The sequence below is a fragment of the Aotus nancymaae genome, unplaced genomic scaffold, assembly GCF_030222135.1.
Source record: "Aotus nancymaae isolate 86718 unplaced genomic scaffold, 86718_ANA_hifiasm-v0.15.2.pri h1tg000083l, whole genome shotgun sequence".
Taxonomy (NCBI): Eukaryota; Metazoa; Chordata; class Mammalia; order Primates; family Aotidae; genus Aotus; species Aotus nancymaae.
In genome coordinates, this window is record NW_026988498.1 from 7,433,960 (window position 1) to 7,446,264 (window position 12,305).

Consider the following 12,305-nt stretch of genomic DNA (forward strand, 5'->3'; position numbering starts at 1 on the left):
TAAGTTAGTATTAATTTTGAGTATTTAACTCATTGAACTTTACATCTATTTTTATTCAGGATATTCTATACAATTCATTAAAAAGAAAGTCCACTCAACAGACTTTATGATTCTGCTACATTAGGATTTTTCAAAGTGAATTCTATGCAACTTTGAAAGACGTTAACAGATGTTCTATGCTTTTGAAAAAGAAACCAGAGGACACATTTATATCCTTCTTAGATATTCATGAGGCATTTTAGCTTATTAATGTTCTTGTCTTTTAGACTTAATGAAACTTGTTTTTCTTTCACTCAGTCTCCCACATTTACTTGATCCTGGAGTGCATTTTCCCCCACAGAACATCTGCTGCCCCAAAATGAAACTATTCCACCAAGAACCTGAGGTACACACTATTAGGCAGTGATGCTTTACAATCTACCGGGCTATTTCTTAACTAGTTCTCAGTTTTCTAAGGTGTGTGTAAAAATTTCCAGAGATGGAGATTCTATTCCTCCTTTAGTAATATTTTTCAGTGAAATGGTTTCATTTAAAAAAATCTATATCCATCAGTGCCACTTTTATGGTCAATTTGATAGGAATGGAAGTTGAAAAAATTTCAAGGAATGTCTGAGTTTGAAAAAGGCAATACAGTTCAGTAATAACTAGCTCAAGAATGTTAAGAAACTTAACAGTTCTTCAGTTTCCAGTGATGTTCCAGATCTCATATTTTGTATTTCAGCCTTAGCTTTGATTCCATACATTTATAAGTGAAACCACTTTCACACTGGAAATGCAAAGAACTGAGGCAACCTTTAGTTATAAAATCTCACAGGCAGACATAGAAACAAGCATCTCTAAGTTTAAACTTACCCTTAATAATGAGCCAAAATGCATTCTAAGTGCAAATGTTAGGATAGTAGAATAAATATTGTTTTACAGATTAGCGACAAAATTACTGAAGGTAAGCTATCAAATAGGTTTAAAAGAAATGACCAATTCCTAAAATCGGACAGTCTTGCATATAATTACATACCACTTAAATCTGCATTCTATTGTACCTCAAGACAGATCAGCATAACCATCCCACGGGAATGCAAAATACAGACTGACAGGGAAGGCGGCTTTCTCCAGGCTGCCTTTTGGAATGACACTGCCTCCAGGACGGCAACTCAATATAATAACATGTCTTACGTTTAGAGTCTGTTTACCAGATACAGTTACCATGCAGATGATATTTATTAAGTAATTGACAAGGAACACTAAAGGAGAAAGACAAATGCAAACACACACATTCCCCACTCACTCTTCCACACATACATAATATCCTCACATGGTCAGACCACATAGTCAAGAGTGTGAGATTTCACAAACAATGGGCTACAGAAAGTCACAATTTTGAAAATATTAAAACAGTACTTTAAATATATGGCAGGTTCCCCACCATACAAGGATTATTCACAAACTAAACTTGGAAGATCCATTCTTAGAATAACTAGTGCTAAATTATTTAACATTTAGCATAACTAGTGTTAAAATTGTTTAAATTTGATGGCACTGGGAAAATAATTTTGCATTATATGAACAAATGCCACTTTTATTTCCAAGACAAGCTGTGATCTAAGGGCGGGGTCAGTGGCTCACACCTGTAATTCCAGTATTTTGGGAGGCTGAGGCAGGAGGATCACTTGAGCCCAGGAGACTGAGACCGGCCTAGTCAACATAAGGACACCTCATCTCTACAAAAAATTTTAAAAATTAGCCAGGCATAGTGGCACATGCCTGTGTGGTTCCAGATACTAGAGAGGCTGAGGTGGGAGGATGGCTTGATCCCAGGAGGTCAAAGCTGCAGTGAGTCATGATCACACCACTGCACTCCAGCCTCAGTGACAGAGCAAGACCCTGTCTCAACAGTTGTGATCTAAACTCTCTGAAATAAAGTCTATTGCTTAATTTGACAAAAACAAAGAGAAAATTATAAACAGTGTTAACTTGAAAACCAAAAAATCATGCAGGTTCTGAGATGTTAAATAATCAAGTGCCTAGAACCTGTTACAGGCCTTTTATTTAAAGTGGAACCAATTTTATGCAAAAAAACTAAAAACTACACTTGAAATATAAAACTACTTAATTATTACCTTTCCTTCAAACATCTAAGTGTCATTTCTCAATTACTGTTTTTTTGACAAGGAGTTATACATCACAATATCCAGTCAATGGTAAACATTTCACTGTGATAATTTCATGACTATCTAAAAGTTTTGATTGAAAGGCATCTTTTATTTATCCCAATAATATACCTGTTCTGAAATTCCTCCGAATCTAAATTAGTTTCTTTTGACCAAAGGCAAATAAGGAAAGAATTTTAAAATGCCAACAATACACTTTGGAGTAAAGACAAAGGCAAATAAATGTAAACACTTTAGAAAAGTTCAATAATGAGAAACGAAAAAAGAAACTAGTAACAAATACTAATGAACTGAACAAGTCCTGAGACAGTAAATTTGTCGCATGTAGCTCTTGCAAGCATCTTTGGTTTTGTTTCAATCTACCTTTTTCCCTAACTTGATTGCATAGATAAAGCACAGGGTTTTCTTACCATGCATGGCATGTTTAGGGCCTGAGAAGAGTTTGACCAGGGCCCAGAAGGCATCTTCCTCATTCATGTACATGAGGAGTAAAGCTGTGATCTGGCTCATCCCCTGACAGTACCCGACTTCCTGGGGAGCAAAGGGGAACACAGAAGCTGGGGAGTTTAGTCAAATCACATGCATATGTACAAAGAAAAAGCTACTCTACAGAAACCAGAAAATGCCTACACACATTTAATGATCCATTCTAGAGACAAATACTATACTCTTCAATCTTCACAGTGTTATGCCACCTAAGAGAATAAAATTGTGCTCAAAAATAAATGTACAGGTACAGACAAACTCTAAATCGCTACTACCTATTTTTATTGGCCTCTGTTCAATACTGTCATACTTTCTTTAATAAGTGTTAGTATTTATTTCACTTTATGTATGATTCTTAGCTCACTATTCCTCCTCTTTGCTCAAATGCTGGCAAAGTCTCTCTTCCTACAATACCCAGTTTGCTGTCTTTATCTCCTCTAGATTTCTGAACCCTTAATAAGCAGACACATTTTGGGATTCCCCATGCAAAGTCTATGCCTCCTCTCTAAGAAATACCCACTCTCCCCATAGTCCCTGCTTATGATGTGGCCTTAGGGATTCATGTTTGTGACACAGGAACCACAGCTAATGGACCAGAAGAGGACACTTGACCCCTGGGGAACAGGTAGTTGGGTGCACTGACTCATCAGACACTCTCTCTAGGAAAAGTGAACAAAGCCAGAGAGACTGTAATCAGATGTCGGGATGTACTTGGGACAGAATGGTCACACTGAGTCTGTAGGTGCAATTTGAGCCAGGAGGCAAAGGAAGCAATCTGGAGAGAGAAACTGGACTAAACAGTTCACAGAGATCATCCGAGATACGGAATGGCCCCCAGAGTGGGAGAGATGGAAGGTGTAGCTTTCCTTCTCATGGGATGCTTCCCACCTTCCAGCTCCAATTCCTGTGAGGCCCAACCAGTGCTTCCTCCCTATGAGATGTCCCTTTAATAACCCCTTTTTAACTGTTCCTAGTTTGAGTGAATTTCTGTTCTTATAATTTAAAGGTTTTAACTACAATAGAAGTTATACATCCCAAGGTTCAAAGGTGGTCCTCCCTGGGACCTAGTCAGCAAATATTCATTTAACACCCACATTAGGTCCAACACGAATTAATCTATCCAAGATTATCTTTTGCCTCAATAACGCCGAAAGACTTAAGAAGTGCATGTCTATTAGCAAAGAGTTTAGCCTTCTCCTGGGGATAGCCAGTAAGGGCATAAGTTATCTTGTTTGGACCTCATCTAACAGATAAATGTGACTGTGAAAGGTAAGCTCCCAGGAGCAAAGAGAGTTACACAAAGTCAAGAAAAATCAACCAAGCCACCTCCACTTCCTGTCCTTCTACCCTGCATATCTGCTTAAAAATAAAAACAAAACAACACAAGCATTACAAAGCAAAACAATATAGAGGGAGAGAGAAAAGGTGAGACTCAGTGGCATACTGTAGTCATATCTAGGTTTTTCCACTTCAGAATCAGCTCTGCTCTAAGGCCCTAGGGTTATCACAGGGTTTCAGCTTAAAAAGATCCACAGAGCTAAAGAGACTGTGGAGACCACCCAGCTCTGAGATGCAAAAATGTGCCCAGAGGGCCCTGTTAGGTAGGGAGTGCCTCGGAATTAAACTCAAAGACCTTGGGCAGGTAGGCTCCAACTTACCGTATTATAAATAGAATATGCAGCAAGAACATGGAATAAGGATTGTTGCCTAGAGAAAAAAAAATTACATTAAATACAATTTAGTAATTTCACATATTTTAAAAATTATAAACTTAAAAAAAATAAACCAAAGGCTGACTGAAATCAGATAATACAGACAAAATTACTAATCTAATAAATTATCCCAGGCTCAAATTCAAACAATACTCTAAAAAGTCTAAATTCAAGACTAGATAATATTCATCCTGAAAGAATTTATACCAAGAAAACACAAAAGACTTCAAAATTCCTTAAATTTGTTCCCCTTTTTTGCTAATCTATCTGAGACCCTTGTGATAGAAGCAGCAAGCTTGATAGAATGGTGGATGGCCTTTTGAAGGCTCAGTGACATTGCCAGTAAGGTACAACACCCTGCAGGGCTGGGGTAATGTTCTCCGGATGCTGAATATGCTCCAAATCAGGCTCTGATACAAGGTCCTGTTTTTCCCATAGACAGGATTCAGGGATCCAAGATTCAAAGGCTGGAAGTAGGAGTGGCTCCACTCACCATTCTCTCTAGAGATCTACTAGCAAAGTGTTTGCTTCTTGCCACTGCAAGCTTGGGTTCTGCTGGTCTAGAGATCTTAGTTCCAAAAGGAAAAATGCTTCCACCATGAGACATAACCGTGATTTCATTGACCTGGAAGCTGAAACTGCCACCCAACCACTTTGGGCTCCTTATACCTCTGAACCAACAAGCAAAGGAAGTGGCTGTGCTGGCTGGAGGGATTATCCTGATTATTAAGGGGAACATGGGTTGCTATGACACAACAGACACAAGAAGGAGTACCATCTGGAATGCAGGAGAACACTTGGGGCATCTCTTACTACTATTATTGAACCCTGTGATGAAAGTCAATGGAAAATTTCCAATTCAGGCAGTACTGCTAGGTCCAGATTTTTAGGAAGGAAGGTTTGAGTCACCCCTCTAGGTAAAGAACCACAACCATCTGAGGTACTTGCTGAGGGCAAAGGGAATATGGAATGGGCAGTGAAAGGGGGCATTATAAATACTACCTGTGACCAAATGATCACAGAAATGATCACTACAATTGTTATGAGTATTTCTTCCTTATTTTGGTATAAGTATGCTTGTATATATACCAACAAATATTTTCTTCTTCCCTCTCTTTTCCCTTAAATAGTCAACTGTGTACCACAGTGTGTAAGCTACAGGATACTAAAGCCAAAGTGTGATCATCTCCCAAGGACTTGGCATCATCATTTCAGTTGTGAGCAGAATAGTTGGGAGCACATTTCAGTTGTGGGAAGAATAGTTGTATCATGTTATGTGGAAGGATGACTTGGTCACTATCTTATTTGGAAATTAAGAATGGCTTAAGGTGGTGTGTGTGAGTGCCAAGTTGACAAGGCTGGACTGCAGTGGTTGGCTTTGGGTGTCAACTAAACAACAATCCCCAGCTATCCAAAATCACGGATCTAGGTGTCACTGGAAAGGTATTTTGTAGACTGATAAAAAATCCATAATCTGTTAACTTTAAGTAGGACAGATTATCCTAGAAGATCTGGGCAGGGCTCATTTAATCCGTGGAAAGGATTAAGAGCAGATTTGAGGCTTCCCTGAAGAAGAAACTCTGCCTGTGGCCAGCAGCTTCTCAGCTCATTCCCGAGGCCCAGCCTGTCCTTTATCCTGATGGCCTGCCCTGTGGATTTTGGCCTTGCCTAATCAGCCCCGACAACTGGAGAAGCCAATACCCTGAAATGTCCTAATATGTATCTCCTATTGGTTTCTGTTTCCTGTGGACTCTCTGATATAGAGATCAGCAAAACTACTTCTCATTTATAAGTTGTCACAGCAATGATATATCAATTCATTAATTTCTCACTTCATTTCCCTTTTTTAAAAAAGTTTTATTTATGTGTGGGGTCAAGGTTATAGAGATATATTTAACACTGACAAAGTTTTTACACACTCATTCTTCTATGACTTCTAATAAAAGTATCTACTATATTTCTAAGAATTCCCAGATTATAAAATGATTCTTTACCAATTTTATAGCACCTGCTATTGTCAAAGGTTAAAAAATTTAAGTTAAATTAGTTGCTAAGTTTCACACAACATAGATGCAAATGATCTGCAAAAGCTTAAACCTTTAGGACCTAAATCGAAATGACAGTCTATAAAGGCATTCTAAACACTTACATTTTAAGTTAATAAAGACTATGTATAAATGCGATTAACATTTCATAATATTACACTTTACTTACTTAACACCGTATCTGTCTCTAAACATAATGTGGTCCCGAAATGTGCGGTTGACATCCAGGTCTATTTGTCTGATGTCAGGTGAACAGCCCCGTGCTCTGTGTTTTAATTTCTGAGGAGAAAAAGAAGAAAGAGAACAGATTTTTACGGAAATCAGTTGTTGAAATATCTATGACAAATAGTAAAATAATTCTCATTAACAAGTTTTTGGTTTAAAAAAACTATTCAATGGTTGAAAAACCAAAACACTATATATATAAATATATACAAAAGGCACTTTCCTTCCCCTCCATTCCCCCATTTCTCCTACCCTCTGCCTCTCCCTCTTCCCCTACATTCCTTCCCTCTCATCCTGTCTAGCTAGTTAGATTTTAATTTAGGATACAGAACTTTCCAGAGTTTGCATTATTAAATTATGTGAAAGCTCTTCATGGCTGAGCCATGCAGTCTACTATGACTTCTTGTTTCTTTCCAGGATAATGCTTTTGTTTTCCTTGAAGCTAATCATTGCCTTGTTTCTTGGTTTGCTTCGATTCCTACATACTTGCAGTGAATTCAATCCCAAGCTCACTATAAATTGTATCATCTCCTCAGGTGATGTTCCAATAGAATAGTGTTCCACCAACTTCATCTTGGAGATCTCTCACCCAGAGCTGTCTGCCCTGCTCCTGCCTGTGCGGCCTGACTTCTGGGCCTACCGCACAGCTCAGGTCTTGGAGTCTCCCCTTCTCCACCTGCTGGGGTTCCCTTTGGTTTTCTCCCATGTTGGACCCCCTGTTTCCTGGTCTCATATCTTTTTTCTTGGGTTCTTCCCTTGCTCTGCAGGAACACATTCTTCAGTAGCTCCTCTGAAAGGCTGTATGGAAGATACGGTTTTTGAAAATTTGAGTATCTGATAATTCTTCCCTCTTATTTAACTGTTTGGTTGTCTTAGAATTCTAAGTTGGAAAATATTACGCTCAAAAGGCATAGCACTGTCTTCTCGCTTCCAATGTTGCTATTCTAATTTGTTTCTTTATGTGCAATCTGCTTTTTCTCTCTAGAAGCTTGTAGGAGTTTCTCTCTCCATGTTTTGAAACTTCACATTTCAGTACTGGGTTTGGATCTATTTTTATCCACAGGGTTGGGCACTTAGTGAATCCTTTCAATCTACAAACTCCTACCCACATCTTTGAGCTCTCAGACATCTTCAATAATTCATCTGTCAATTTCTTCATCTTCTACTCCCTCCATTCCCATTTTCTTTTTCTGAAACTCTTTTTATTACAGTCTGGGATCTCCTAACCTGTCATTTAATTTTCTTTTATTATTATTATTATTTTGTATTATTTTCCATCTCTTTGCCTTTATAATTGACATTCTGGGAATTTCCTCAATTGTTATTTTTCAATTAAGTTTTTCATTTCTAGTACTTTTTATATCCATAAGTTCTGTTGTTTTTGAATGTTCCTTTTTATAGTATTCTATACTTGTTTGATGGATGCAATGTCTATTTTTATTTCTCCGAAGATATTAAAAAGTCTTTTAGATTCGCTTCTTTATGCTATAATCTGTTTCTTACAAGTTGCTTTCTTCCATTTGCTTCTAAGGCTTGTCTTTCATGTTAGCTCCCTTCTTCAAATCCACAGTGATACTTCTTTTCTGCTTTTATTTGCAAGTGGGACACTAAAAAGTTGCATGCCCGGGTGAGGCTTCCTGACTGTGATCCTGCTTGTGGAGGGATCTGGCCAGGCAGTTGGACTAGGGTTCCCTGAAGTCAGTACCTTTGGGTTTATTTTCTTATGCTGATCACATCCCTCAGAGAAGGCTCTTCCCATCTCCTGTCGGGAAGACAAGCACCTGGCTGCCAGTGATGTGGGAGATGAGTTGAGGAAAAAGGCTGGACCATCCAAAATTTAACATATTCAACTCCTCTGCTTTCACTACAGCAGCTCACCCTCAGCAAGGTCTGTGTTTTCTCTAGTGCAGACGCCCTCTGTTGCATCTTCGCCAAATAACAAACCTCCAGTCTTGGGCCAGCACTGAGGGGCCTAAGGAGCTCTAACTGCTTCTGAAACAAACTTTCAACCACTTCTGTGTTTAGCTTCACCTCTGCTTCCAGAGGTACCTGCAGTTAGCAATTACCAAGCCTTATTTCTGAGCTATTAATCAGGTTGCTTCTCCAATTCCCAATGCCAGCCTAGGATTTAGCTTTCTCTAGTTTGCTAAGTTTACTCAATGTCTGTCTGCATTCTGGTTTTCCAAAACTGGTAGCTGTTACCCTATCTCCCATTTTCTCATTTCTTTGGGTTTGCCTTTTTATAATAAAAACTCTGCTGTCAATTTAGTGGCATTTCAAGGGAAAGGGATCTGAATGAGGTTTAATCTCCCATGATTAAACAGATGGGAGATCAAAATTTAACCATGTTTAATATAAATAAGAATTTATATACATGTTATATTGACCCATTTACCATGTACTGGTAATGTGAACTTCTGCTTGCATCAATTCCAATAAATATATATAAAAACATAACTGTTCCTGACTTCAGCTAAAAGTGGAAGGAAGGCTATCTGGGCATGTGTAGAATAAGTATGTGTATGTTAAGTGTTTTAAGAGTCTGTGTATTTTTGTGTATTGAAGCTCAGAGTAGGGTGCTTCCGTAGCTTTTTAAAACAGGAAGAGCAGCCACAGTATGTTTCGGAATTCTCAAGACAGAGGAAGACATGTATAGTATTATATTAAAATCATATGACCACTAAAATATAATCATATATTATTTCTGAAAAAGGTGGTTTAGAAGATATTACAAAAACAGCTTAAAAAATAAATCTGTACATATTTGTTCTCTTACATCTTTTTTTTTTTAAAAAAGATAATGGGTAAGTAAAGAGGTTTCAATTAATGTCAAAACACAAGAAGAAAATGTTTGACAAGACATGATTAAAAAAAAACCTTAAAATACAAGTTAACAGGAAGGCAGAAAAGACCTAAACACATCTATAATATCGGTTCCTCCAGAGGACAAGAAAATCCATCATAAAAAAGGCCTCGTGACAGAAGAACAGCCCGGGTAAATATGTAAAAAATAATAGGTCAGAAATATTATTTATGTCTTAAAATGTTCACAAAGTAATGCAGGAATCAAACATATTTTTTGCTCCTGAATGAAAGGAGGTAAACAGTTTCTACAGTTACCTCTGAGATTAGGTGGGTTGAGATCCACGAGTATCAAAGTAATATAAAAATAAACATTTTCTTTTAAAAGATGGGATCAAATGAGCCCATAAACCTGAGGGCAGAAGTACAGTGGGAAGCATTTAGATAAACAATGAGCACTGTCATTGTGAGTTTGGCCTACAAGATTACTGGGCCACACTAAGGCTGTGGATGAGGCTGCTTTCCACTATGGTTGATCCCACCATCTGTAAGATACACTGCTAGAATCAAGACAGAAAAATAAAAATGAGATGAAGTTAAAAGAGGAGAGGAAGACATATTAGATGAGAGCAGCCAAGACAGCCTGGCTTGTAAATCCTGCCCCTGCCACTTGCTAACCCGGGGTGAAAAGTTACTTAGCCTCACTAAGCTCAGTTTCCTCATCTGTAAGATAAATACAGTAACGATGACAAAACCTGTATCTTGGCACTGCTGCAGGAATTAAATGGGGTAACTCCCATGGAGCACTTAGACATCAAAGTACTCAAATAATGTCAGCTCTCCTCATGGTAGAGTAGGTACTTTGTTTTTAAAATACAGCAATATGAAGCTTCAAGTTAAAACTAATCAGATCCAAATTGGAGGGAGGAGATCGGGAAGGTCTTTGCAATACTCTTTGAAATTCCCCAATCTTTTTCCTTCCTGTGGGAAACAAAGCCCCACCAAGACACCTTCTACACCATGACATCTTCCTAGACCATAAAGGTGATTTCCTTTCTTACCCTCTTTTCAACTCAGCCAAGTTTTTCGTTCTCCTGCTTTTAGAGTACTTATCACATACCATTATTAAATATTTCTATGCAATCACGTCTCCTCCAACCTAGAAGAAAACATTCTTGACACTGTACCTACTCATCTTCATACATTCTTCAACACCACCCACAGAGCTTCAGGGGGACAAGAAAAGATAAACAGGCCACCATGGGAACTTGAAGGACTGAATGCTCATAATACGCTGGGTCCAAATAATTTCACCCATCTGAGAAAAGTCTCCGCAGATTAAGAGAAGGTCATAGTTTTATTCCTACTGAAGTTCTAGTTCTTGATGGATATGTGGAGAGCAATGTATACCACTTTGTAGAGACAGAAAGAGTGGATGAGAAAAGAAAAAAAAGTTGGCTAAATATTGATACTGGGGGAAACTCAAATAGTAAAAATAATATTGATGACAGTGTTGAAAATTACAGGTTTGAAGGCACTGGCTGGCAAGTTATTTCTTTTGTTGTAGTTGCTGTCAGTTTTTATTAAATGGTTCTCTTGTATTAACTGGCCATCTGATAATTTTATTCTATACAGAAAAAGTCTAAAATATAACTGAAAACTAGACTCCTATTAGCAGGCAAGCTGGGTTGAACAGTGTCTCTCCAAAATTCATGTCCACCAAGAACTATGAATGTGACCTCAGCTGGAAATACGGCCTCTGATGCGGTAATCAAGTTAAGATGAGGTCATACTGGATGAGGGTGGACCCTACATGCAATAACTATTAACCCCATCAGGAAAGACAGAGACACACAGACACAGGAGGGAAGGTGGCAGGTGATAAGGAAGGCAGCGATGGAGCCATGCAGCTGAGCCCCACTAAGGATGGCAGACCACCACCGGAGGCTGAAAGAGGCCAGGAAGGATGCCTTTCTAGAGTGCTGAGAGAAAAGGTTGTCCTACTAACACCGTAATTTCAGCCTTCTGTCCTTAATCACTGTGAAAGAGAGAGTTCTGTTGTTTTAAGCCACTTAGTGGTGCTTGGTTATAGTAGTCCGAGGAAATGAATACAGCGTGTAAATAAAGTGCTTTTTACTTTCATTTTCTACTTTCATTATTTAAACAAATAGTAACAGAGCACCTACCACATGCTAGGCACAGTGTACTAGGTGCTGGGGTTATATTTCATATTATGTTCTCTCAGACATCATTTTGAACACTGACTATGACACTAAGAGCAAATAGCTAATCACCACTCTAAAATAATTTGGAATTCTAAAATCCTAAAATAGATATTCTGTGTAGGGCCCAAACGGCTAAATTTAAAACAAGTAACTCTCTAAATTATCCAGTAGGTATCACTTTTCATCTGGGTGAAATTTTACCTGAATGTGCGCGTGCACACGCACAGACACACACACACACACACACACACACACACACACAAAAGAAAAAATCAAAAGAGCACCAAAGCATCCTTTAGAATAGGCTTTAGGTTTAAACCATAAATAATTTTTATTTCTACATACAGGATCATGTCATCCACAAACAAAGGAAATTTAACTTCCTCTCTTCCTATCTGAATACCCTTTATTTCCTTCTCTTATCTGATTGCCCTGGCCAGAACTTTTAGAGGGCATCCTTGTCTTGTGCCAGTTTTCAAGAGAATGTTGGCTGTGGGTTTGTCATATACAGCTCTTACTAATTTGAGGTATGTTCCTTCAATACCGAGTGTATTGAGAGTTTTTAACATGAAGGGATGTTGAATTTTATCGACGGCCTTTTCTGCATCTATTGAGATAATCATGTGGTTTTTGCCTTTAGTT

The 12,305-nt window shown here is 38.3% G+C and overlaps 1 protein-coding gene across 4 annotated transcripts in view; it reads right to left on the reverse strand.

Annotated features, from left to right (window-relative positions):
• The window catches only part of USP6NL (USP6 N-terminal like), a 150,846-nt gene that overhangs the window by 23,106 nt on the left and 115,435 nt on the right, over nucleotides 1-12,305 (reverse strand). For all 4 annotated transcript variants that reach the window (XM_021670621.2, XM_064369080.1, XM_012443446.3 and 1 more), the window contains 3 exons: nucleotides 6,581-6,690; nucleotides 4,313-4,361; nucleotides 2,579-2,699 (listed from right to left, as the gene is read on the reverse strand). In XM_021670621.2, coding sequence (XP_021526296.1) covers nucleotides 2,579-2,699; nucleotides 4,313-4,361; nucleotides 6,581-6,690 — 280 coding nt within the window. The remainder of the gene's footprint in view (nucleotides 1-2,578; nucleotides 2,700-4,312; nucleotides 4,362-6,580; nucleotides 6,691-12,305) is intronic.